General features: G+C 39.6%; 1 protein-coding gene across 2 annotated transcripts in view; it reads left to right on the top strand.

Annotated features, from left to right (window-relative positions):
• The window catches only part of LOC140481368 (probable ribonuclease ZC3H12C), an 81499-nt gene that overhangs the window by 32879 nt on the left and 22920 nt on the right, over positions 1–25700 (top strand). For both annotated transcript variants that reach the window (XM_072577450.1, XM_072577449.1), the window contains exons 2-3: positions 19568–20322; positions 23530–23669. In XM_072577450.1, coding sequence (XP_072433551.1) covers positions 19637–20322; positions 23530–23669 — 826 coding nt within the window. In that variant the 5' untranslated portion in view covers positions 19568–19636. The remainder of the gene's footprint in view (positions 1–19567; positions 20323–23529; positions 23670–25700) is intronic.

The raw sequence follows: 25700 nt of genomic DNA, 5'->3' as shown, positions 1-25700 counted from the left end.
CATCCTAGCAACTGAGAGCAGTTGCTTAGCATCACGTTTTTGCAGTAGATTCATCCTTTACTGCAACTTTAAAGTGGGTGCGTAGAGAAAACAATTTTATTCCCAGCTAGAAAGTGAAATTAGTGTATGTTTCTATGATGTACATTAGAGCATCTGTTGCACCAATTTTAATTGTTTTTGTTTTGTTATTGTTAAAGAAAACTTGAGAATCCAGATTATTCCTGGATCATTCAATCTCCATGTTTGAATAAGATTTTCCATTTTCTATTGAAGCAAAAGTGCACCTTGTAGCCCTATCAGTTTTGTAACATGAGGTATACTTTGCATTTCCTAAAGGCAGTTAATAAAGTGCTGCATTATGCAGGATTATCATCTCATGAAGTTAGTACAATAGCATAACTGAAGTATTGTAGAAGAAACAGGTAGGTTAGACTGAACATTTTCAAATTGACAGTTACTAGTGGAAGACTGCAAGGTTCAATGCTGGACCTTCATTATTTATAATTTATATTAATAACTTGGACAAAGAAATAGTTGTGCAGCTGCATTTGGTGATACAAAATTATGTTGAAATGTAAGCTATAAGGAGGAAACAAACAGGATCTTAGTGGGCAACCAGGTGGTAGATATGTAATGTGGGAGGAAGAAGGTCATCCTGTTCGATAGTAAGGATAGGTGAAATGATTTCTCAAAGTATGAAACTTTTTAAAATATTATTCAATGAGATTTTAATGAATGTATACAGCCATACAGCATGGAAACAGACCCTTTGGTCCAACTCATCCATACTGACCAAGTTTCCAAAACTGAACTAGTCCCACTTGTTTGCATTTGGCCCATATTTAATATTTCCCTTTCGATAGCAGGATGACAGAAATGTACACAGTACGCCAAAAGTGGCCTCACCAATGACAAATTGGTACAAATGTAGCATAATATCCCAACTCCTATAATCAGTGATCTGAGATATGAAGGCAATTGTGCCAAATGCCTCCTTTACCACTTTGAAAGTTGTTGCAGATAGACAGAGAAATATGTACCTGAACGCCTGGGTTTCTCTGTTCGACAGCACTACCCAAACCCTACAATTAACTATATAAGTCCTGCTCTTGTTTATTTTGCCAAAATGCAATACATCGCATTCATCCAAATTGAACTCCATCTGCCACTTCTGAACCCATTGATTCAAGATCAAGATCTCTTTGTAAGCTTAAACAAACTTCACTGTCCATTATACCACAAATTTTGATGTAATCTGCAAACTAACTATGCCTCCTATATTCTTTTCCAAAACCTTTTATTGTAAATGACAAAAGTGGACCCAATTCTGATCTCTCTGTATAATTTTAGTTGCATCACAATGTAAACTTTTGCTATAAATTCTGTGTCTTACAATTGTGTACTTCACAATCACCTGATGAAGGAGCAGCACTTGGAAAGCTGGTGCTTCCAATTAAACCTGTTGGACTATATCCTGGTGTTGTGATTTTTAACTTAATTTCTTTCTGAATGCTTCAGTTGAACTACAATGTCAGGCAGTGCATTTCAGAAATTAGCCACCATGAGAGAGAACATTTTCTTGGATCACTTTTTTTGCCAGTTACTTTAAATCTGCACCTCTTGGTCTGAATTCTTTCACAAGTTGGTATAGTTTCTCCCCATCTTCTTTGTCCATTTTTGAGTAGCTCAATCAAACCTCCTCTTGGCCTTCTCTTCAAAGAAAACAACTCTGAACTTTTCCAGTTTATTTGCATAACTGAATTTCCTCAATATTGAAGTTTACCATCTCTGGAATCATTCTCATGAATCCTTTCTGTACTTTCCCAATGCTTTCACATCTTTTTTGGCATGACACCAGGCACAGGACCCAAAGCTCCAGCTGAGACCAGATTAGTGTCTTATACAAATTCCTTGATTTTTCTATTATACACCCCTTAATAAGGCTTAGGATACTGCTTGCTTTATTAACCACCCTCTTAACCTGGTCCTGCCACCTTCAATGATTTATGCATATGTTCACACAGGTACCTCTTCTTTCCTGAATTGTTTTTTGAGTTGTTTTCTTTGTGTGCTTCCTACCAAAATAAATCTCTTCATATTTCTCAGCATCTTTCATTCTACCAATTTGCGAGTGCCTTTTTGGCACTGTACACTATATTGCCTCAAGCTTCCAAATTTTGTATTATCCAAGGTCTTGGACATTAATCAGTAAGAGCAATGGTCACAATACTGGCTCCTGGAGTGCTCCATTACAACCCTCATTTCAGACTGTAACATCCATTATACACTATTGTTTCCTGTCACGGCATTCCCTTATCAAACCTCTGATTCTATCTCAAAGAAATTCCAGCATGTTAATTAATTACTATTTTCTGTTGACTTTTAAGAAAACCATTTAATGCTTTTCTTCATTTCCTACAGTACAGGAAATTTCTGTTTGCTATTTATTGGTGCTGAGTTCTGCTTCCTAATACTAGCACCTTTAGTGTAGTCAGGAAATTGTATGACGACTGGTTTTGTCAAGTTCAGTCACAGGGAAGCTTCTCGTAGTCCTTTGATTTGCATCTGGCTAATTTTGTTTTTGGAGGAAGTAAAGACTGCAGATGCTGGAGATCAGAGTCAAAACGTGTGGTGCTGGAAAAGCACAGCCGGTCAAGCAACATCCAAGGAGGAGGAGAGTCGACGTTTCAAGCATAAGCTCTTCATCAGTAATTTGTGAGCTTATGCTTGAACCGTCAGCTCTCCTCCTCAGATGCCTGACTGGCTGTGTTTTTCCAGCACCACATATTTTGATTTGTTTTCGGACTGAGTATTAGATAAGAATTACCTTGGTTTATTTCCAATCCTTTAGCTTTGCTAAGTGTTGTCCTCCACATTCAGAGTCTGGAAGCTACCTCAGTAACCTGTGCTGTTGATACATTTTGTTACTGTTGTTTCTCTTAAGTGCAAAGACTGCCGTGTTACTCATTGTTGAGGAAAAGGTTCAAAGGATGTAATGTGAGTATTGTACTTTCTGTCTGGTTTGTACATCTTTTTTACCTAATGAAGTACTTACTGGCCTTTCAATATATGTTGTAGGACTATTCAGCATTCCGTCTAGTTATCCAGTGCTGGATCTAGTTACGTCACTGAGAATTTCTTTCCTTTTATCAAAAAGTTTGTTTTGTCATCTTGCATAGAGTATTTTTGGTTGTATCTATTGCAGATTTTATTTCAAGCCTGTGTAATTTTAATTCTGTGCCCATTCATTTCATCAAGTATAATCTTTCTTGGCTTAGGGCACAATTTGTGAAATCCTTCCAGATTTTTTTTAATATCTTCAGACCACATCTGCAGGATGTGCACCCAACTCCAACTCCTTGAAAACCGAGGTAGGGAACTGGAGCTGGAAGAACTGCGGATAATCCGGGAGGCTGAGGGACAAACTGAGAGGATGTACAGGGAGGTGGTCACTCCTCAGATACAGGATAAGGACAACTAGGTTACAGTCAGGGGGAGGAAAGGGAACCAGCAGATAGAGCAGGGATCACCTGTGGCCGTTTTGCTCAGCAATTAGTATACCGTTTTGGATACTGCCGGTGGGGACGGCCTACCAGGGGAAAGCCACAGTTGTCATGTCTCTGGCACTGAGGCTGAGAAGGAAAGTTGTTGGGGGAAGAAGAACAGAAAAGCACTTAGTGGTAGGGGACTCAATAGTTAGATGGATTGACAGGAGAGTTTGTGGTCAGGAACGGGACTCCTGGAAAGTATGTTGCTTCCCCGGTGCCAGGATCCAGGATGTCGCTAATCGAGTTTACAGGATTCTGAAGAGGCAGGGTGAGCACCCAGAAATTGTGGTACATATTGGCACCAATGATATATCCAGGAAAGGGATTGAGGATCTGAAAAGTGATTACAGAGAGCTAGGTTGGAAACTGAAGAGTAGGACGAGTAGAGTAGTGATCTTGGGTTTGCTACCGGTGCCACGAGTCAGTGAGGTGAGGAACAGTCAACGAGTGCAGCTTAACACGTGGCTGTGAGGCTGGTGAAGAGGGACGGCTTCAGATACTTAGACCATTGGGATGCCTTCTGGGGAAGGTGGGACCTGTACATGAAGGACGGGTTGCACCTGAACTGGAGGGGCACAGACGTCCTAGGAGGGAGATTTGTTCGTGTGGTTTGGGAGGGTTTAAACCAGTTTGGCAGAGGGTGGGAACCAGAGCTACATATCTGAGAGGGAGGGAGGGAGGGGTAGTTGTAGATGGGCAGTGACAGGATGTAGTGAATCTATCGGGAAGGTTTTTTTACATGGTGAAACAAAGGGATTGGTTAAATTGCGTCTGCTTTAACGCAAGGAGTGTCAGAAATAAGAGTGACGAACTTAGAGCATGGCTGAGTACTTGGGACTATGATGTTGTGGTCATAACTGTGACGTGGGTTTCACAGGGTCAGTAGTGGTTGCTAGATGTTCTAGAGTTTTAGAACATTTAAAAAGAACAGGGAGGGTGGAAAAAGAGGAAGGGATGTAGCATTGCTAATCAGAGAGTGCATCACAGCCACAGAAATGAAGATTATTGAGGAAGGTTTGTCTACTGAGTCAGTATGGGTGGAAGTTAGGAACAGCATAGGAGCAGCCACCTCTTTGGGGGTTTTCTACAGACCCCTTAATAGCAGTAGGGAGATTGATCATTCTCTTATTCCTCACATATGAGTAAAATGCGTTTGGGTTCTCCCTAATCCTTCCTGCCAAGCCTTTTATCGTGCCCCCTCCTGGCTCTCCATTTCTGAGCTCCTTTCCAGTAAGCCTGTAATCCTCTAAAGCTGTGCTAGCTGCTTGCTTCCTCCACCTTACATAAGCTGCCGCCTTCCTTTTGACAAGAAGCTCCTCTGTTCTCATCATCCAAGGCTCATTAAGATTACCTCTTCTTGCCTGTTTAAGAGGAACAGATTTTTGCATCACTCGCAACAACTGCTCCTTAAACAGTCTCTACATGTCTGTTGTGCCCTTTCTGTGGAACAAATGCTGCCAATCTGTACTTCCCAACTCCTGTCTGATAGCGTCATACTTTCCTTTTCCCCAATTAAATATCTTCCCTTGGTAATGGCTCTTTTCCCTCTCCAAGGCTATGATAAATGTGAGGCAGTTTCGGTCACTGTCACCAAAGTGTTCTCTTATAGCAAGATCTGACGCCTGTCCTGGCTCAGTGCCGAGCACCAAATCCAAAATGGCCTCTCCCCTCGTCAGCCTGTCTACATACTGAGGGACGGATTGCACCTAAATTGGAAGGGGACTACTATACTGGCAAGGAGATGTGCTAGAGCTGCTCGGGAGGATTTCAACTAGTAAGGTGAGGGGGTGGGACCCAGGGAGATAGAAAGAGATCAATCTGAGACTGGTACGGTTGAGAACAGAAGAGAATCAAACAGTCAGGGCAGGCGGGGACAAGTTAGGATTAATAAATTAAACTGCATTTATTTCAATGCAAGGGGCTTAATTGGGAAGGCAGATGAACTCAGGGCATGGTTAGGAACACGGGACTGGGATATCATAGCAATTACAGAAACATGGCTCAGGGATAGTCAGTACTGGCAGCTTAATGTTCCAGGATACAAATACTACAGGAAGGATATAAAGGGAAGCAAGAGAGGAGGGGGAGTGGCCTTTTTGATAAGGGATAGCATTACAGCTGTGCTGAGGGAGGATATTCCTGGAAATACATCCAGGGAAGTTATTTGGGTGGAACTGAGAAATAAGAAAGGGATGATCACCTTATTGGGATTGTATTATAGACCCCCCTAATAGTCAGAGGGAAATTGCGAAACAAATTTGTAAGGAGATCTCAGCTATCTGTAAGAATAAAAGTGTGGTTATGGTAGGGGATTTTAACTTTCCAAACATAGACTGGGACTGACATAGTGTTAGGGGTTTAGATGGAGAGGAATTTAAGTGTGGACAAGAGAGTTTTCTGATTCACTATGTGGATGTACCTACTAGATAAGGAGCAAACCCTGACCTACTCTCGGGAAATAAAGCAGGGCAGGTGACTGAGGTGTCAGTGGGGGAGCACTTTGGGGCCAGCGACCATAACTCCATTAGATTTAAAATAGTGATCGAAAAGGATAGACCAGATCTAAAAGTTGAAGTTCTAAATTGGAGAAAGGCCAATTTTGACGGTATTAGACAAGAACTTTCAAAAGCTGATTGGGGGCTGATGTTTGCGGTAAAGGGATGGCTGGAAAATGGGAAGCTTTCAGGAATGAGATAATAGGAATCCAGAGAAAGTATATTTGTGTTAGGGTGAAAGGAAAGGCTGGTAGGTATAGACAATGCTGGATGACTAAAGAAATTGAGGGTTTGGTTAAGAAAGAGAAGGAAGCATATGTCAGGTATAGACAGGATAGATCGAGTGAATTCTTAGAGTATAAAGGAAGTAGGAGTGTTTTTAAGAGGGAAATCAGGAATGCAAAAAGGGGGACATGAGATAGCTTTGACAAATAGAATTAAGGAGAATCCAAAGGGTTTTTACAAATACATTAAGGACAAAAGGGTAAACTAGGGAGAAAATAGGGCCCCTCCAATATCAGCAAGGTGGCCTTTTGTGTGGAGGTGCAGAAAATGGGGAAGATACTAAACGAGTATTTGCGTCAGTATTTAGAGTCATTGAGTCATAAGAGATATACAGCATGGAAACAGACCCTTCGGTCCAACCCGTCCATGCCGACCAGATATCCCAACCCAATCTAATCCCACCTGCCAGCACCCAACCCATATCCCTCCAAATCCTTCCTATTCATATACCCATCCAAATGCCTCTTAAATGCTGCCATTGTACCAGCCTCCACCACATCCTCTGGCAGCTCATTCTGTACAGATACCACCCTCTGCGTGAAAAAGTTGCCCCTTAGGTCTCTTTTATATCTTTCTCCTCTCACCCTAAACTTATGCCCTCTAGTTCTGGACTCCACGATCCCAGGGAAAAGACTTTATCTATTTATCCTATCCATGCCCCTCATGATTTTGTAAACCTTCATAAGGTCACCCCTCAGCCTCTGAAGCTCCAGGCTAAACAGCCCCAGCCTGTTCAGCCTCTCCCTATAGCTCAAATTCTCCAACTCTGGTAACGTTTTTGTAAATCTTTTCTGAACCCTTTCAAGTTTCACAACATCTTTCCAATAGGAAGGAGACCAGAATTGCATGCAATATTCCAACAGTGGCCCAACCAATGTCCTGTACAGCTGCAACATGACCTCCCAACTCCTGTACTCAATACTCTTTCCAATAAAGGAAAGCATACTAAACACCTTCTTCACTATCCTATCTACCTGCGACTCTACTTTCAAGGAGCTATGAACCTGCACTCCAAGGTCTCTTTGTTTAGCAACACTCCCTAGGACCTTACCATTAAGTGTATAAGTCCTGCTAAGATTTGCTTTCCCCAAAATGCAGCACCTCGCGTTTATCTGAATTAAACTCCATCTGCCACTTCTCAGCCCATTGGCCCATCTGGTCCAGATCCTGTTGTAATTTGAGGTAACCCTCTTCGCTATCCACTACACCTCCAATTTTGGTGTCATCTGAAAACTTACTAACTGTACCTCTTATGCTCACATCCAAATCATTTATGTAAATGACAAAAAGTAGAAGACCCAGCACCGATCCTTGTGGCACTCCATTGGTCACAGGCCTCCAGTCTGAAATATAGGATTAAAGACAGGATTCTTGGCAGTGTGGAGTAACAAAGGGATCTTGGTGTTCAAGTGCGTAGATCCCTCAAAGTGGATAGGGTTATTAAGAAAGCATATGGTGTTTTGGCTTTCATTAACAGGGGGATCGAGTTTAAGACCCCCGAGGTTTTGCTGCAGCTCTACAAATCCCTGGTGAGACCAAAATTAGAATATTGTGTCCAGTTCTGGTCGCCCTATTATAGGAAAGATACGGAGGATTTGGAGAGGGTGCAAAGAAGGTTTACCAGGATGCTGTCTTAACTGGAGGGATAGTCTTACAAAGAAAGGTTGACTAAGCTTGGACTTCTCTCTCTGGAGAGGAGGAGGAAGAGAGGTGATCTGATTGAGGTATGCAAGGTAATGAGAGGCATGGATAGAGTCAATAGCCGGAGACTTTTCCCCAGTGCAGAATTGACTGGCATGAGGGGTCATAGTTTAAAGATACTAGGAGAACGGTATAGAGGAGACTCCAGAGTTAGATTCTTTACGCAGAGAGTTGTGAATGCATGGAATGCATTGCCAGAGGTGGTGGTGGAAGCAGAGTCATTAGGGACATTTAATTGACTGCTGGACATACACATGGACAGCGGTAAATTGAGGAGTGAGTAGGTTAGGTTATTTTATTTTAGGTTAGGAATAGTCCTCTGCACAACATCGTGGGCCGAAGGGCCTGTTCTGTGCTGTACTTTTCTATGTTCTATTTAAAATCTTAATTCAAAAATGTCCTTCAAGAAGATGACTTTTTCTGTGTTTCTTCCTGATTTGTCAATATCAAGGCATACTTAATGCCAGTACTAGGCAAACTCAGCAGGTCCGGCAGCATCTGTGAAGAGAGAAAAGAGGTAACGTTTCAAATCCAGTATGATTCTTCAGAATAGAAAGAGGTTAGAGAACTGTTTATTCGAGTTTAGATAGAGGCAGAGGATGGTATTTTCAGTGAGTATTTCAAGAAATATGTTTTGATTTCAAGGGAGCAGAAGGTGTAGAGGCCCAGTGCAAACATCGATGTAAACTGTGTATAAATTAAGGTATGAAAGGGAGAGAATGGGTCCTTTCTTCTAAGAGCAGTATAAACGGGGCAAGGATTTGGAGGGGGGAGGGCGGGAATTTCTGTAAAGTATCTAAGGGGAAAGTGGGGACTTAATTCCTTGAGCTTGTGTTGTACTTCATTGGAACATGTAGCAACTCAAGACAGAAATGTTAGCAAGACAGCAAGATGTTTTATTTGAATGACAAGCAACTGGAAGGTCGGGGTTGTTCTGTGGACAGAAGTGTTCCGTTAAGTGGTCACTAAGCCTATGTTGTGAGCAGTGAATGCAATAAACCAATTTGTAAGAGGTACAAACAAAACACTGCTTCACCTGGAAGATGTGTTTGGAGCCTTGGATAGTAATGAGATGAATGGTCCCTGTAGAATGCTGACAGTGGAGGGAAGGCGAAGTTGTGTTTGGAGGTGGTAGAAACCATGGATGATTGTTTGAATGTGGGGACTTATGGATGGAAAGTGAGGATAATAGAGATCGAAAGGGGTGAGAGCATAATGGGGAGAGGTGGGCCAGACACAGTTGAGAGATAGTCCTCCATTAAAGAAGATGACTGAACTGTTAGTGAAAATGAGCTGACTCTTTATGTCCTTCTGTCTGAAACTCAAACTGTTCTGTAAATTGGGTCCAGTGGGCTCCAAGAGTTTGTGTTCACTGGCACACATATATCCAGTAGTCTCTGACTGGAGTTCTCAACCCCAAGTTAATGTTATGATGGCATGGGTTTGAATCTCATGGCAGCTGGTAAGAATTTGAATTCAATAAATAGGGGAAAAACATGATCACCAGCTAGTAGTTACATGGCTCAGACAAGATGGGCATAATGACCCTACTTACATGCCCTAATATTCTGACAAATGTCATTAAAAACTTATCTGGTTTACTAATGCCTTTTGTATTTACTTTTTTTTAAAACAACCTGTTGAGATGTCATTAGATACCTCTGGAGAGGTGGGACTTGAACCTGGATCCAAGAGTAGGGGTTCCCGACACCCCCTCTCTCTCTCTCTCTCTCTCTCTCTCTCTCTCTCTCTCTCTCTCTCTCTCTCTCTCTCTCTCTCTCTCTCTCTCTCTCTCTCTCTCTCTCTCTCTTCTTTCCCCCCCCCCCCCCCCCCCCCTCCCGGGTTGCTGTTTGACCTTACCTTGTCTGGCCTACACTTAATTACCCTCAAATGGGCCTAGGAAGCCATTTTGAATTGAGGCGTAATGGAGGGGATGAGCAAAAAACCTGGGCCAGGCAGTGAAGTCTGTAACCTACAAACAAGTAAAAAGAAAAACAAAAAAGCATAGAGTGATCAGAGATTAGATGCTCAGAGTTGATTGATATCTAGATTTGAGGCAGACAAGTGCTCTAAACCCTATTTCTCTCTATAATGCTGGCAAAAGGAATGAGCATATTTCGTGTATGTTATGTGATGTCAAGGTGAGTGGGGGTCTTCATGCTGAATCAGTTTTCTTTCAGTGATGATTTACAGATGCCAGTGTTGAACTGGGGTGTATAAAGTTAAAAATCACACAACACCAGGTTATAGTCCAACAGGTTTAATTGGAAGCACACTAGCTTTCGGAGCGATGCTCCGATGAAGGAGCACCTGATGAAGGAGCGTCGCTCCGAAAGCTAGTGTGCTTCCAATTAAACTGTTGGACTATAACCTGGTGCTGTGTGATTTTTAACTTCTTTCAGTGAAACTTTGAAAATAGATTTTTCTTGTAAAAATTGAATGCAATTAATTTGTCAGTCTTTCAATTTCAACAGTAGTCAAACTTAGGTCTTCAGACTGACATTGAAGAGGGTTTTGGACCCAATCAAATTTTGTCATCCAAGTTAGAGGAAAAAGATAAAGCGTACGCCTCCAAGTAGCTGAAATATCTGGTCATTGACAGTGGGCTACTCCAATTTCATGATCAGGCACCAAGTTGGGTGAAAGTCGAAATTAGCATCATACAACTCTTCAAAATGTAATTTTCTTCATGAATGCTGTACTTCTTTGAAATTAGAAAGGAGGCAAATCTGATTTTTGACACTGAGGAAAAACAATAACATCTATTCTTGTGCAGTCCATTAAAAACAAGTGGCTTGCACAACAATTCAAAAACTTGTACCCTTTTGACAGCCAGGGGACCTTTTTGGGAAACAATGAAACATCATGGTCAGACACCACTGTCTTCACGCAAGTTTCACATGCAAGAAGCGAGTGAGACTTGATGCAGATCTCAATTGACGTGACCCACTGCAATTCCTCATCTTGTTCTGTATTTAGTTCTTTGGTTCCAAGTTGTTCCCCGTGAATCATACAGAGTCCAAAGAGCAGAAGGAGAAACTTCATTTCCTAAGATAAACAGGCTTATTTTGTGGCATGCTGTGGCTTGAGCCCTATTAGTATAAGATCCAACTTTGCAATCAAAAGGAACATTTTCATTCTCTACTCCTTTTGAATTGTCTTTGGTGCAAAGCTCACCTCAAAAGGTGTTCTTTCAGCTATTACAGAAACATCTTAGGTGCACTTAATATGAACCGTCTCTCTCTTTGTCATTGGAAACCATGAGCATTTTTCCAATATATTCCTTAGAGTTTTCAAGTGCCACTTAGGTTTATTTGACTTCATGCTTTCACTTGACAGCACTTAGAGACAACTTAGGCACTTTGGCTGCACTTTGGATTTGGTGAAAATGCAAATTAACCCACACTTGAGGAAATCTTTGTCATACTTAAGAACTTATTTGTGACAGTTGGGTGCACACATCACAGCCAGAGATGAGACCTCAGAATTCATTCCCTTCTAATTCAATCCGTTCCCTGCTGCACCACGGCTAGAGGCAAAAGAATCAGGCATGTGCATATGATGAAAGCTTGAAGCCAATCCTGGCCATGACCCAAATTGCTTACCCTGCAGTCATATCCAATGATTTTGGAACCTCTGTTCTAGTCTTAATCACTTGCCTCTACAAAATATACAGATTGCCTTATGGTGATCTATTTTGTTGAGAGTATTATATGTACATATTTATGGATATTCATACTTTATGATTTGAAACATGTTGTGGTATTGCCTACAAGCCATGAGTAAATTAGAAAGTCAACTTGTTTGTGAGATTGTCTAATTGTATTCGGGGATATGGGCCAAAGGCAGATACATGGACTTGGGCCAACCGATTAACCGTGATTCATTGAAGGTGAAACAGGCACAAGGGGCTGAATGACCTGTTCCTGTTCCTAATTTCCCAGATGGATAATCATGGGTGAGCTTACACCTTTGGCACCCGTGAGGTGGTTTCTACATCACTTGATGTACCAGCTTTAAATTTAGCGTGGGTGATTTTGATTTAGCTGAAGTGAGAGCTTCAGTAATGTATAATACAGCAAATGGTGATGCCACAAAGATTAGCCATGATTTAATGCATCAAAGCTACCTAAAATTGGATGCAACTGACCTTCCAATAGTAAAAGGCGTTTTAACATTAGACAGCTGGATAAGTGTTGCTTCTGGCATGGTTATGATTCGTCAGTAATGTTGACAAATAGGATCAGATCATAAGATGAGCATTTCAGATACAGTATGCAGTAGTGTACATCTTCAACTTTGTGCATATTCTTTGAAAGAGCTTTTCTAATTCAACTTCAGTACAAAAATTCTATGTTGAATTCTAGTAAGTGTGGTAGACTTTGAAAGGAGTAGCAATTCATCACTAAGTGAGAACTAGATGCTGAACTAAAGGTTTGATTGGTAATAAGCAGAAAGGAATGCAAGCCATTTGTGGTATTCTTTGAGTTACTCTAAGTGGGTCAATAAATGTAAGTCTTCGTAGAAATGTTCTGAATATTAACTTCAGTATTTTAAACTAAATAATTAATTAGGAATGCTTGTACAACTTTTTAAAAGAAACTGCTGGGAGGAATTCCATACAGAATTTTGCAGTTTACCTGACACAAATTTCTATTTGAGAATTTTAAGAGACCTGTGTTGAGGTTTTGCTTTAGATAGTTACTCATTACATTTATTGTATGACTTATCGTAATAAACTATTTATTTGAGTTAGGAGCCCATAGTTTTGGAGATAGCATGTTAGCACGGAATGTTGATTTTACCTAACTAATGGAATAGGATTACAGACATTGAGAAGGTAAAGACAATGTGGATTGGAAAAAATGGGAGAAAATGTGAAGGAAGAATAGGGGAGCAGAATTTTAAATGGAGAAAGACTGCAGAAAAGTACAGCATGGAATGATTTGAGAGTCTTTGTGATCTTCACAGAAACTTGAAAGTCCTTGTAAATTAATAAAAACAAAATACAGGTAATAGGGAAAGAAGATACTGCCATAAATAGGCCATTCAACCATAGACAGGAGGCTAGAAAAACACAGTAAGCCAGGCAGCATCAGGAGCTGGAGAAGTCGATATTTCTGGTGTAAGCCTTCTTCAGGACTACTTCAGTAACACATTCTCCAGAATTGTTTCCTCCTTGTAGCTGGTGAAAGCCCCTCCCAAAGACACAGTACAAAGTTACACCTTCAAGAGGAATCTCTGACATGATCTCTGTCAGGCAAATGCAAGAAAAATTTCAAGAGCACCGCCAGGTTCTGTAGTGCATTCATAAACATGACTGAAGCATTTGACTCTTAATTAAAAATCCCTTTATAAAATCCATTGAAGTTTAAACAGCAAACATCCAGTTACCCTATATACTTGACTAACAGTAGGACTTGTGTACAAGTTGACTGAGACTTATAGGCAAAAAAATCCTTATTCTTTCTATTTACCACCTATTTACTGATGAAGTCCATCTCGCTCTGGTGCAAACATATTCATTCAAAAGTGGCTGTTCAGCTTCTTGTGTTTGCATACATAAAGGTATGCTATCAAGGCCCCCATATTGGTGTTTGTTACAACTCTCCAATTCTGATTTCAAACATGGCAGCATGGTGTCAGGAAGGATCAGCAGAAATTAAAGTTAGTGAGATAGAGTTTGGAGATTGCAGAGGGCATTAATATGTTTCAATAAGATTACTTCTCGTTAGCAGTGAACCGAGGCACAATCTCTGCACTCTTTCGGGTATATCAGCCTAGTGAACCTTCTCTAAATCTAATAAATTCATATCCTTTCTTAACTGAGAAGACCAAAATGATATGCAGTAATCCGGAGTGACCTTGCCAATATTCCATACAACTTTAACAAAACATTATGGAGTGTGGGCCTTTATTTCAATGGGAATTAAGCTTGAAATGAGAAATTGTCATTTTTTTTTCATAAGTTTGCCAAGCAAGTGCCAGAAAGGTAGAGGCAGAAAATCTCATTTTGGAGGTCCCACTAGACTTTGGACCAAGAGATAGAGGCTTTAATATGGTTGAATACGTCTGTTTGGTCAGTTTGGTTATGATGGGCCAAATGGCTTCTGTTACGATGTAAATCTTTGAATTTCATCACTTAAAAAAGTTGTGCTGTTTGTAATCTGATTGCTGATTTTTTTTTCAACCATACCAGACTCTACGTATGTTTGAAGAAGCTTTAATTTGCCGCTGCTGTTGTCTCCTGTTTTGGTGTTGAAAGTACTCTTAAAGAATTTATATTAATTTGATTTAAATGTGCAAATCTTCTCGCTTTTATGTAGGTATTGCAGTTTCTTCATAGAGACAAAGTTCTACAGCATAGAAGCGGATGCTTTAGTCCAATTTGTCTGTGCTGACCACGTATTCTAAATCAATCTATTCTCATTGGCCAGTATTTGACCCATATCCTTTTTTTAAAACTTTTTCCTATTCATGTAGCCATCCAGATGCCTTTAAAATGTTGTTATTGTACCAGGGCCCATCACTTCCTCTGGCAGCTCATTCCAGGTATGCACTATCCTCTGTGTGCAAAAGTTGTCCCTTAGATTGCTTTTAAATCTTTCCTCTCTCCCTTAAACCTATTCCCTCCAGTTTTGGATTCCCCTACCCTGGGAAAAATACCTTTGGCTATTCACCCTATCCATGCCCCTCATGATTTTATAAACCTCTATATGGTCAACCGCTGACATTTCCAGGGAAAATAGCCCTAGCCTGTGTCTCCCTATAGCTCAAAACCTCGTATCCCAGCAACATCCTTGTAAATTTTTTTCTGAACCCTTTCGTGTTTAACAATATCTTTCCTATGGCAGGGAGACCAGAATCTCACAAGGTATTCCAAAAATGGCCTAACCAATGTCCTGTATATCTGCAACATGACATTCCCAACTCGTATACTCTGCACTGATAATCGAGACAAGTGTACCAAATGCTGTCTTCACTACCCTGTCTACCTGTATATTCATTATCAAGGAACTATGAACCTGCATCCCAAGCTCAGCAACATTCTCCAGGACTTTACTGTTAAGTGTGAACGATGAATAATCCACAAGAGTAACACTTGACGTCAATTCATGGTAGAGGCTGGAAATTGTTTTGACGTGATTGTGCTGTCATCAATATTGATTTGATTCATGAACTTACCTTCCACATGGTATGCAACGCAACTTGCCAAGAGATAGTCTTGTAGCACCTTGGCTTAAGATTTCCTTCAGTACCTGGGCTGAAGTAACGTGAAATAAATTTGTATGGACCACACTTGTTCTGGATTAGTCCGGAGATAAAATGAACGCAAACGTCAGGAACTCCAAGACTTTGTTTGTCAAGGTTGAAGGAACCAATGTGCTGCTGCAGAATATACGCATCAATAGGTAGTGTCCCTGGCTCTGGGCCAGAAGCTCAAACTTGAATCCTGCTCCTAGATTTGATGGTGGTTATGTTCATAACATAGCCAAACAGGTTGGTTGTCCTGCTAATATGACTGTGGCAGGCAGAAAGAATGGGTATCTTGTGGTTTTCATGGAGGATACACAGTGGCATCACCCACTCCCTGCATATTCATTGACTGAAGTGTTTTTCCAACTCTAGTTCTTCTGCTGTGCTTCTAGCTGCAGGCTTCAGCAAGCGATTTTAATATTGAAAACAGAATTTGTTTTGAAGGCAAGTATTTTTGGCCATTCATTTACAATTCAGAGCTTTTAGTGCTTTGTTCTGTTTTGTTGAGTGTTTCCATGACTCTAACGCAGGTGTGGCTCCTTTGCTGTGGATCTGATCCATATTCACCCATTGCTCAGTATCATTTCTGCTCTCTTAGGTCACTTGTTTGTAATTGGCTAACTTTGCCCATCTCTGATTTTAGAGAACTTTAGTATTTTACTGTTACTTCTGACTGTGCCTGAAGATTTTTAGTGCTGTCCATCTCTGGGCAATTTGCTGCCAGGTGAGCAGCTGTTGCTTTTCTGGAATTACAGTCTACTTCTCTTCCACTTCTGACCTTGTATTGATTGAAAGTGGAGTTGCAGATAGACAGGGTGGTGAAGTAGGTATTTGGCACTCTTGTCTTCATTGGTCAGAACACTGAATATAGGAGTTAGGATGTCATGTTGCAGATGGACAGGATAATGCATTATAGAATACTGCTACAATTCTGGTTGCCCTTCTGTAGGAAGGACATTGTTAAATTGAGAGGATGGAGAAAAGATTTACAAGGATGTTGCCTGCACTAGAGAGTTTGGGTTATGGGGGAGGTTGTACAGGCTGGAGCTTTTTTCCTTGGTGTGTCCAATGTTGACTTGTATAGAGGTGTATAAAATTACAATGGGTATGGATAAGTTTGAATCGCCAAGGTCTTTTTCTAGGGTGAGCGAGTCCAGAACTAGAGGGCATAGGTGTAAGGTGAGGGTGAGATGTTAAAAGGTTAATTTATTCTGCTGACGTATAATAAGTTGGATGTCTGGGGTTGGGGGGGGGGGGGGGGGGCGCACGCCAGGGTGTGTTCTTCTGTCTTTCAGGCAGGATGTGATGATCTAATTGCACTGTTTTAGGGGTCGCGCCCTGTTATTTTTGGGTGGCATGTGACTTTGGGGTGTGGCAGGGGTTTTAATCTTGTGTGCATGACTGACTGTGATGTAAAACTCTGAATAAAAGGGCAGATGGTTCCTTTGTTCAGGGAGCCTTGCTTGAAACGCTCCGCAAGCTTCACAAAGAGTGTTAAGTGACCCTCCAAAAGCTTGTACTTGCTGAAATAAGTCGTGGCTGTTCACAGAGGTTGGCATACTACAGTTGCATCAACCTTATAAGAATCTCAAGAAGGGAACCTCACAAGACTGAAAGATTTAAAAAGGCTTCAGAGGGATAACTTTTATGCAGAGGATGATACCTATATGGAATGAGCTGCCAGAGGAAGTGGTAGAGATGGAATACAATTACAACATTTTAAAAGGCATCTGGATGGGTACCTGAATAGGACAGGTTTAAAGGGATATGGGTCAAATGCTGGCAAATGGGTCTAGGTCAGATTTGGTTGTCTGGTTGGTGCAGACCAGTTGGATCAAAGGGTCTGTTTCTGTGCTGTAGGATTCTGACTCTTGTGGTCAGCCAGAACCTCCCTATGTTAAAATTCTCTACTTGCAAGCTCTTGCCGTAGGCTACATTCCTTAATAAGTGAGTTCCTTCCTACACAGGCCTGTTGATGACTTGTGTTAATCCCGCAGATGAAGTACTTTTAAATCATCAGTATTAAGGGCAAGAAGCAAGGGTCACTTGGAAACTGTGCTACATGAATGTGATCTTAAAATTTTGCTATGGTACATTGGTCTCATGAGAAATAGACTTTAATTGCCTTTTTGGCTCTGCTCCTTTAAGTATTGGGACGATTGGAAAATTATCTACCCAAAGTCTTGTAGGCTTGAGTGCATTGATTTGTGTAGATATTGAGTCTCCTCCCATTGCAGCTGTTTTCAGTGCTATTTTGATTTGCCTATACTTATACGTTATATTCAGCGGTATGATGACCCAGGTTTGATTTCAGCCTTATGCGACTATGTAGAGTTTGCATGTTCTCCTCGTGTCTCCATGTGTTTCTTCCAGGTACTCTGGTTTCCTCCGATAGTCCAAAGCAGATGAGGTAGATTGGCCATGCTAAAAATTGCCCCTTAGTGTCCAGGCATGTGCAGGTTAGGTGGGCTAACCATGGTAATAGTGCCATGCGGGGTTACGAAGCTAGTGTGGTTCTGGGTGGGGTTCTGTTCGGAGGGTTGGTAGGTCTTGATGGGCTGAAATAGCTTCTTTCTGCATTGTAGGGTTTCTATGATTCTGTGATTTTCTATTTTACAGCTTTATATGTTCTTCAACATGGTATACTCACTTTTCAATTTTAAATTGATTACTGAAAGTATTGTTTGTGTTCCAGTGAGGTGAGCGTTTAATTAAGGGAGAGCTATTTAGCAAAAGAACATGGGTCTTATCATTCTACACAGGCAACTTGCATTTATATTATGCAATGCTTATTAATGTTCCAGAATGCCTTGCAGAGATGTTATCACTTTTTCTTAAAACTTTGAAGTGAAAGTTGCTTGATTTTCCTTGTTTACTCTCTAAATTAATTTCGCTGCTTTTGGGGAAAATATATCTTTGCATATTAGATATTACCTCTTATTTTAAATTTTATGAAATATGTAACCACTTCACAAAACTGGAAAATTCTTGATGGCCTTGACATAATAGAACCAGTGACTTCAGTTTCAAGTTGATTTTTCTTAAGGTTGCTTACTTGCTTGCTAATGGAATCTGAAATGTCAGTTTTAATCAAAGTATACAAACTGCTTGGGGATCTCCTGTGGTACGCTGTTTGTGTTCCTATTTCTGGGCCAGGAATTCCACGTTGACGTCCCACCCGCTCCTGAAATGTGTAATAACATGCCTGAATAGACTAATGTAGAAAATATCTCCAAATTGTTAAGGAGATCCAAAACCAAAACCTCTGCGGTGATGTTGCAGCTGCAATATAAATTTACTACAGCCTAAAAATGATTTTTTTCACGTGGCCAAAATACTTTCTAACTGACGGCTATAATTTAAATTACTGGTGTGTTTATGAACAAACCTTAAAAGGATTGTTTTTACAATGTCAGTTGATGACGATTGAAGTTTCAATACACTGCTAGTTTAGTTGTGTGATGAGTAAATTAATATATTTGAAATTCTGTTACTGAGTTTCACTAACATGTATACAACCATAGGTTTTTCCCTTGATATCTATTGAAGCAAAACGTACTCTTGCTGTGATCTGAATGCCCGCTACATTTGCACAGCTCATATATTTGCACTGGTATATGCTAGCACATTAAAAGCATCTGCTTGTTTGCATGGTGCTAGTGCATAGGAATTAGGCATCATTTGCACCAGGAGTGCAGAGGTCACTATTTTCTGGGCAGGGTCAGGAAGAAGCAAGTGTCTGAATGACCTGTTGACATCCATGAGGTACAGTTGCATAATGTGTTGCAATGAAATAGGAGACTGGTCTTTTGATAAGCTACAGTATAGTGATGACACCAAAAACAGTAACAAAAACTTCTGATCTCAATTTTCTAACCTCAACAAAGAGATAAAATGCACTGAGTTGTGTGGCTACTTCTAATTACAGTGCTCCTGTAGGTGTATGATTTGTTTCCAGCTTAAAGATGCCCCCACCAATGGGGAATTGTATCTGAATCCTCAGTGACAAAGGAATACCTACATTCTAACAAGTTGTTCACTGCTGTGCAGTACAAATCTCTAGACTAAAACATTCATGAAAAGGTCAGGGTCCAAACAAAAGTGGTATATACCTCTACATTTCTTGCATCGGGGTACCTAATGCCATGAAAGAAATGAAATAACTGTTGGAGAAAACAACCTGATCTAAATTTGTCTAATTTGACGGGTTTGGTTAGCTTTACACTTTCTTAAGGTAATGAACAAAGCATATTGTAATTCTTTTTATTTCCCACTGTCTAGAAACACAGCCTGTTACATATTCAAACATGCAAAACTTCAGGATTGACTACACATACAAGCAACAAGTTCATGGGTTTAAATGATCATTCTGTGCATGAGAACAACTTTGTTCTGGGACTGCTACATCTCAATGTGGAAAGCACTGACAAACTGCTACACGTGATAACATCTTGGTCAATGGTGGAAAATACAGCAATGGATAAAGGGTACTCTACTACAGAGAATGCTGTGGAGTGGATAATGCAAGACTCTGCCAACTTGGATTCAGACAATGAATTGGAGCAACAGGGAATTGCCATGTTGGAGGCTGGTCCTTTAAATAAAGCTCATCAACAGCTTTGTAGATCACCAGGCTTAGAATCAAATCTACTAAAATGCACTGAGATTCTACAGGATTTCAAAATAGATGGTGAACCAAAACCAAAGCAAGATTTAAGATCAACTGATGATGATAAAGACTACAAAACCAAAATGGAGTTTGCACTGAAACTTGGATATTCTGAAGAGCAGGTACAGCTTGTCCTAAATAAATTGGGAACAGATGCTCTACCAAATGATATGCTAGGCGAACTTGTTAAACTGGGGAATAAACTTGATTCTGATACTTCCTGTGGCACAAGTAACCCTGGAACTATGACTCCACGTGATACAACTTCAACAGATTCTCAAAGATCTGACTCTCCTATAGAAGAATTGGTGGATGATGGTGATAATCTAAAGCCTGTGGTCATTGATGGTAGTAATGTGGCAATGAGGTGAGTGGAAATATTGTGTGTTTGTCCTTGCCTCCCAGACTGTGGTAGCTGTAACTGTAGAATATTGAATTGCCAATCAGAACTATTAGTTTAAAGTAAGGCTTGTCCTGAGGGATGATGGTACAGCAGAAGAGGGAAGCATAGTATTCCACTACTAACAAAAAATGATATTGAGCCATTTCACAAGTGAATAGTTATATTAGACCCTTTAACTAGGCTTCTCGTTGTTAAAGCTTGGAAGATGGATACATGAAAATTATTATTTGAATCTTGACTATCACTAACTACATCTGCAATATTATCTCTTAACTGCCGTATGTGGAAATTATTAGTTTTTCAAATGAATGATTTTGAATCAGCGTAACTTTGCAATTCCAGTTTTCACTAAATTTTGATTTTAGTTTTGCAGTTTTTGAACTCCTTGACATGCATGAAGGTGCAGTTCATTGTGCAGCATGCTTTCTTTTCCTCTGTGCTGCCAATAAGTTACATAGTTCATTGCTGTTAAAAAAAAAAGTGATATTTGATTTTGAGAAGCAAATAACCTATTAGAACATTTGTTTTTTTAAGGCGTCTGGGTTTTTTTCCTATTTGTCAAAGTGTACTTAAGTGCAATTAGATTTTACATGATCTTAAAATAGATGCTGAAAGCCAAAAGAAGATTTCTGACCAACTGATGAGGGCAGAGTACCAAACCCAAATTGAATTTTTGCTGACATTAGGATATTCAGAATAACAGCTGCAGCCTTCTGACTTGTGCCACAGTTACTTTCAAAATGGACTGTGGGAGCTAGAGACAGAGAAAATATTTCAATAATCAATTTATAGATAATAACATGGTATGGCATAATATTTAGGTTTACAGATTTTTAAAGTCTGCACCAAGTTAATTATATTAGCAAAATTAGTGATTTAAAATTGTTTCCCTTGTCTCAATAAGTTTTCCATCTGTGTATCTTGGCTATATTACTGTGATTCTTTACCAATTGGTAAATTACTGTGCGGGCCTGAGGATTTTTTTCTAATCTTTTATTTTCCTCACTCCAAACCTACTTTTAATAACGATTGTAAAAGCAGCAAAGGTGGCACAACCCTTGTCAGCAGGTTTGATGACAGTCAGGGTTACATCTGGAAGTGCAGATTACAACCAGTACAGAGGGAGTTGGATGAAATTGGTTGAGGGAAATAGAGAAATTACAGCAGCTGATACCTGCTCGTCAGTAAGATACAAATCTTCTCAAAACTCACTAGTAAGATAAGAAGCCAGATGCGAGGGTTCCAGGTTGAGCAAGAGTATCAGAGATGCGCCAAAGGAAGTGTGGAGTGGACATTTAAATGTTGTGTTTGACTGCAGCAATGAAATTCATCAAACCAAACATGTGGAATTGTTGCTAGGTTCCATGCTCTTTCAAAGGTTAGATGTACAGTGGTGATACTGTTTTTAAATGCAATGGCTTGGCTTTTAACTGAAATAAGTGGATTTAGCATGTTGCATACATGCAGATCTATGTAACTATCTAATTTGACCAATCACTTCCAAAAAAAAGGCTTGACACAGCAGTCAAAAATCATATTAAGCTTGACTATGGTCATTTTATGGCGATAAAGTAATTACATTAACTTAGTAATAAACTGTTGATATACCATAAAATTATTTTTATAAAACTATCAATACACAAAAACTCAGAACTGAATGCTGAAACCATAAAATCACTGGTGCCTTTCTTGGGTGAAGTTTAGAGACACTGCCTTTTTGAATTTATATTTTTACATTTAAAAGTATGCTTTCTTTAAAAAAAAATTCCTCAATGATTTCAACTGGTTGCCATCCCCTCTCCTGTTCTGACGAATGCTCGCAAGGAATTGAGGGATATGAGAAAAGTGTGGATAAGTGGCATTAAAATGCCCATCAACCACCGTTGAATGGCAGAGTGGATTTGATGGGCTGAATGACCTTCCTTCCACACCTATTTCTTATGGTCTTATGATTCAATAGCAAAAGACTTGACCTAAAATTCTGCAATTTCCTGGGACCTTTCCTCATTTGAATAAAAAGTCCCCAGATGTAAATTGATCCTTCTTTTTCAGTAGTCGAAGAACTCCAACTCCTGGTTAGACAAATACACAAGGTAGGTCAGTGAGTACAGGTATCAGTGAACTGGACTTGTGACAAGTTAGGAATGGACATACAACAACAACATACCATGGTCTACTAATGCATGTGAGAATTCATTCTAAAGATCTATATTCAAACCATTATTATACTTAAGGAACAGAAGTGGCCCCAGAATTTAACCCTGGGGGTGTCACTATCTATTTTCAGTCATCTGCAAGAAATCTTTCCAGGTAGCATTTTGTAGAAAAACAATTTTTAAAAAAAAGTCCAAGTGTTTCTGTAATTTGTGCATGACATCATCGATTTATAAAAGGAATAGTTAAAGAAGACATTAGTTAGGCCGCTTTATTACTATCATGTACACACTTGCAGGCACCCTATTACAGGAAGGATTTTTGACCTATGAGAAGGATACGAGTGAAATTTGTGGGATTAATATTAAAGAATTAGAAGTAATAGTTATGAAGAGATATTTCAAAGAAATTGAGTCTTTCCTTCTGAAACTGAATAGTTTAAGGTTGAAAGTTTAAGATTGTGAAAATGATTTAAAGTCGTAAGTAACTGTGACTGTTCTGGATGTTTGTTGAACCACTTACTTAAAGGGATGTTAAAACTGTCACTTTTCCATTATATTAAAATGTTCTTGGTAGTATTGGAACATACTTTACTTATAGCGATTGAGACCTAATACTAAGAGAGTTGAAATATAAGATTTGAGAAAGGGTAAAGAATTGAGACTAGGCTGATTTGATTTGAAGAGTGAGAATTGGCGCAAGTACCATAAATCAAATGAGGGCATCTGTGCTGTAATTCAGAATAGTTTTTCCCTTTTTTTTAATCCTTCCCCTCCTGAACAGTCAACTTTTCACGATGGTTTAAATCTACCTTCATAATTTACATTAAAGTTCATTGTTACTTTTATCTGTGCTTCATTTTCTTTGTTTATGTTTCAGTATATAAAGATGCTTTTTGACAAATTTTAGTTCACTTTTTGTAGTGCTACCTCTAACTTGCTGATTTTTATTTTGACATAACTGGGAAAAAAATGATATTAAATATCTGGGTTTAAGATTCACTTTTATTTTTTGCAGTCATGGTAACAAGGAAGTGTTCTCCTGTCGAGGTATTAAGTTAGCAGTGGACTGGTTTTTGGAAAGAAGTCATAAAGATATCACTGTGTTTGTGCCTGCCTGGAGGAAGGAACAGTCAAGGCCTGATGCCCTCATCACGGGTAACTTATTTTAATGACTCAATTGGTTTGAATTAGTGAATAAATATTGCCAGTAATATTGCTGCTGATGGATTAGCAGTGCACAAAGTCTTATGTATAAAAATTCCACCCATGAGGTAGCAAATTATTTTCTTTCTGTATTAGATCAATTGGCTCAGTAATTTTTCTGACTGCTTTTGCAACTTTAGTTCTGTATTGAACCAAAGTATTGCAATGCCCATGCAGGCATGAAATGCTTTTAATACCTTCCAAACTATATTCTCTTTTTTAAAAACAGACTCTGATGGAAGTTAAAAATGGCTCCTATGAGGTCAACTGACTTCTGTGGCTGCAACCATGTTCAAGCTTCTAAAAATTTCCAATGTGAATTATAATGTGCGGCACCTTCTGTGCAATTTCATATCTGTACTTGTAAAGGGTTGCTCCAAATCCCAGACACAATAAGCAAGAATTTCTTTGTCTCAAACTCTACCTGGGTATAAATGAGCGGTGGTAAATCTGGGTACCACAGTGAAATTCTAAAGACATCAATTTATCGTCTATTGCTTATCAATAACTTTTTGACTTTGTGGTTGAAATTGCACTGTTACTGTGAAAGGTTATCTATTACCTTGCATTATGTATCAGTGGCAATTCATAATGTGATCAAAACTACAGTAATTTTGATATCCTCTTTATAACAAACCTCAGTCCGCATGGAAGCGGTCTCCAAACGACCATCAACAACATCACAACTGCAGAGAAAAGGCTGTGCTGACTGGCCTTCTCAAGAACTGAGGCTTGTAATTTTTAAAAAGTCTCCTTGAACCCATTCCAAATGCTTCTGACTTTGCCCGCAAAGAATATGGACCTTCAGTAGCAAGAGCTACAGGATTTGTCCACAGCACTTGATGAATAAACTTCAAAAGAACCTACTAAGCCTCCCAGATTCTGCCCTCATCCATCTGAACTTAGCTGAACTTCAAATTCAGAGTGAGGAAAGTTCCCTCCTTTATTGGACAGTCTGCAAATTAATATCAGTACGATCACAACTGCAAAGAACAGGCTGTGTTATTTGGCCTTTTTAAAAATTGGGAGGCACCATGAGCTTGTTTGGAAACTCCTGAGTTTGCCAGCAAAGAAGTTAGATCCCAAGTTACAAGCAACTGCTGAACAGAAACCTTTAAAGAAACCTTTTATAATGTATCTGAATTCTGAACCCAGCCATCTGAACTTCAGCCCCAGAAAGGGAAGGCTCCGTCCTGCACTGGATTCTTAAAGACATATGAATTGTTAACTATTCTGTTTCATTTTTAACATTTGATGGAAATGTACTCCTTTCTTTAATTGTATCTTTCTTTGGTATCTGTTGTGTGTTTGGCATAGCAACAGATCATTGTTGGGTGAGTGTGAGATGTTAATACTTATCTAAATCTGAAAGGCTGTTTTGTAAGTTGACCATGCACTGGTGATTTGGAAGCACATCGGCCTTAGCAAAATTACATTGCAGACAAATGGGGAGAAGTGGGGATTTCAGTTCCATTTCTGACAATAACAGTGTGCTAATTCTTCCAATTTAAGGAATATTATTTTATATCTGAGTCTTTTTAACTTCAGAGCAAAGTCTCCTAGATATAACTGCCAACTGAGGTTTGTATTCTTTTCAGGCCTTTTATGCTTCCAAATTAGATATACACAAATTGTCTTGTCAGTCTGTTATTCCATACAGAGCAATCCCTTAGGTTTGTAAATTTACCTGCACCCAGTTTCCTTTAATTTCATTTTTGAATATTTGGACATTATTCACATTTGATTAACTACCAAAGTACACTTTGCTTTGAAAATAACCAAATACTGGAGAAGCATTTTGATTAGGGAGCTTAAAACTTCACTTTAAATTTCTAGAGAGTAATTCTGCAACCATTTTGCCGTAAGCACAAAATGAGCATTCTACAGTTCTTGATCTCTCAAACTTTCATCTTCATGTTGACATATATGAAATGCTAATCTAAGGACACAAAAGGCTGAGAAGCTATTAAATTGTCTGAGTAG

The sequence above is a fragment of the Chiloscyllium punctatum genome, chromosome 9, assembly GCF_047496795.1.
Source record: "Chiloscyllium punctatum isolate Juve2018m chromosome 9, sChiPun1.3, whole genome shotgun sequence".
Lineage (NCBI taxonomy): Eukaryota > Metazoa > Chordata > Chondrichthyes > Orectolobiformes > Hemiscylliidae > Chiloscyllium > Chiloscyllium punctatum.
Note: the sequence above shows the minus strand (reverse complement) of the source record. Positions and strands in the feature narration are given on the sequence as shown.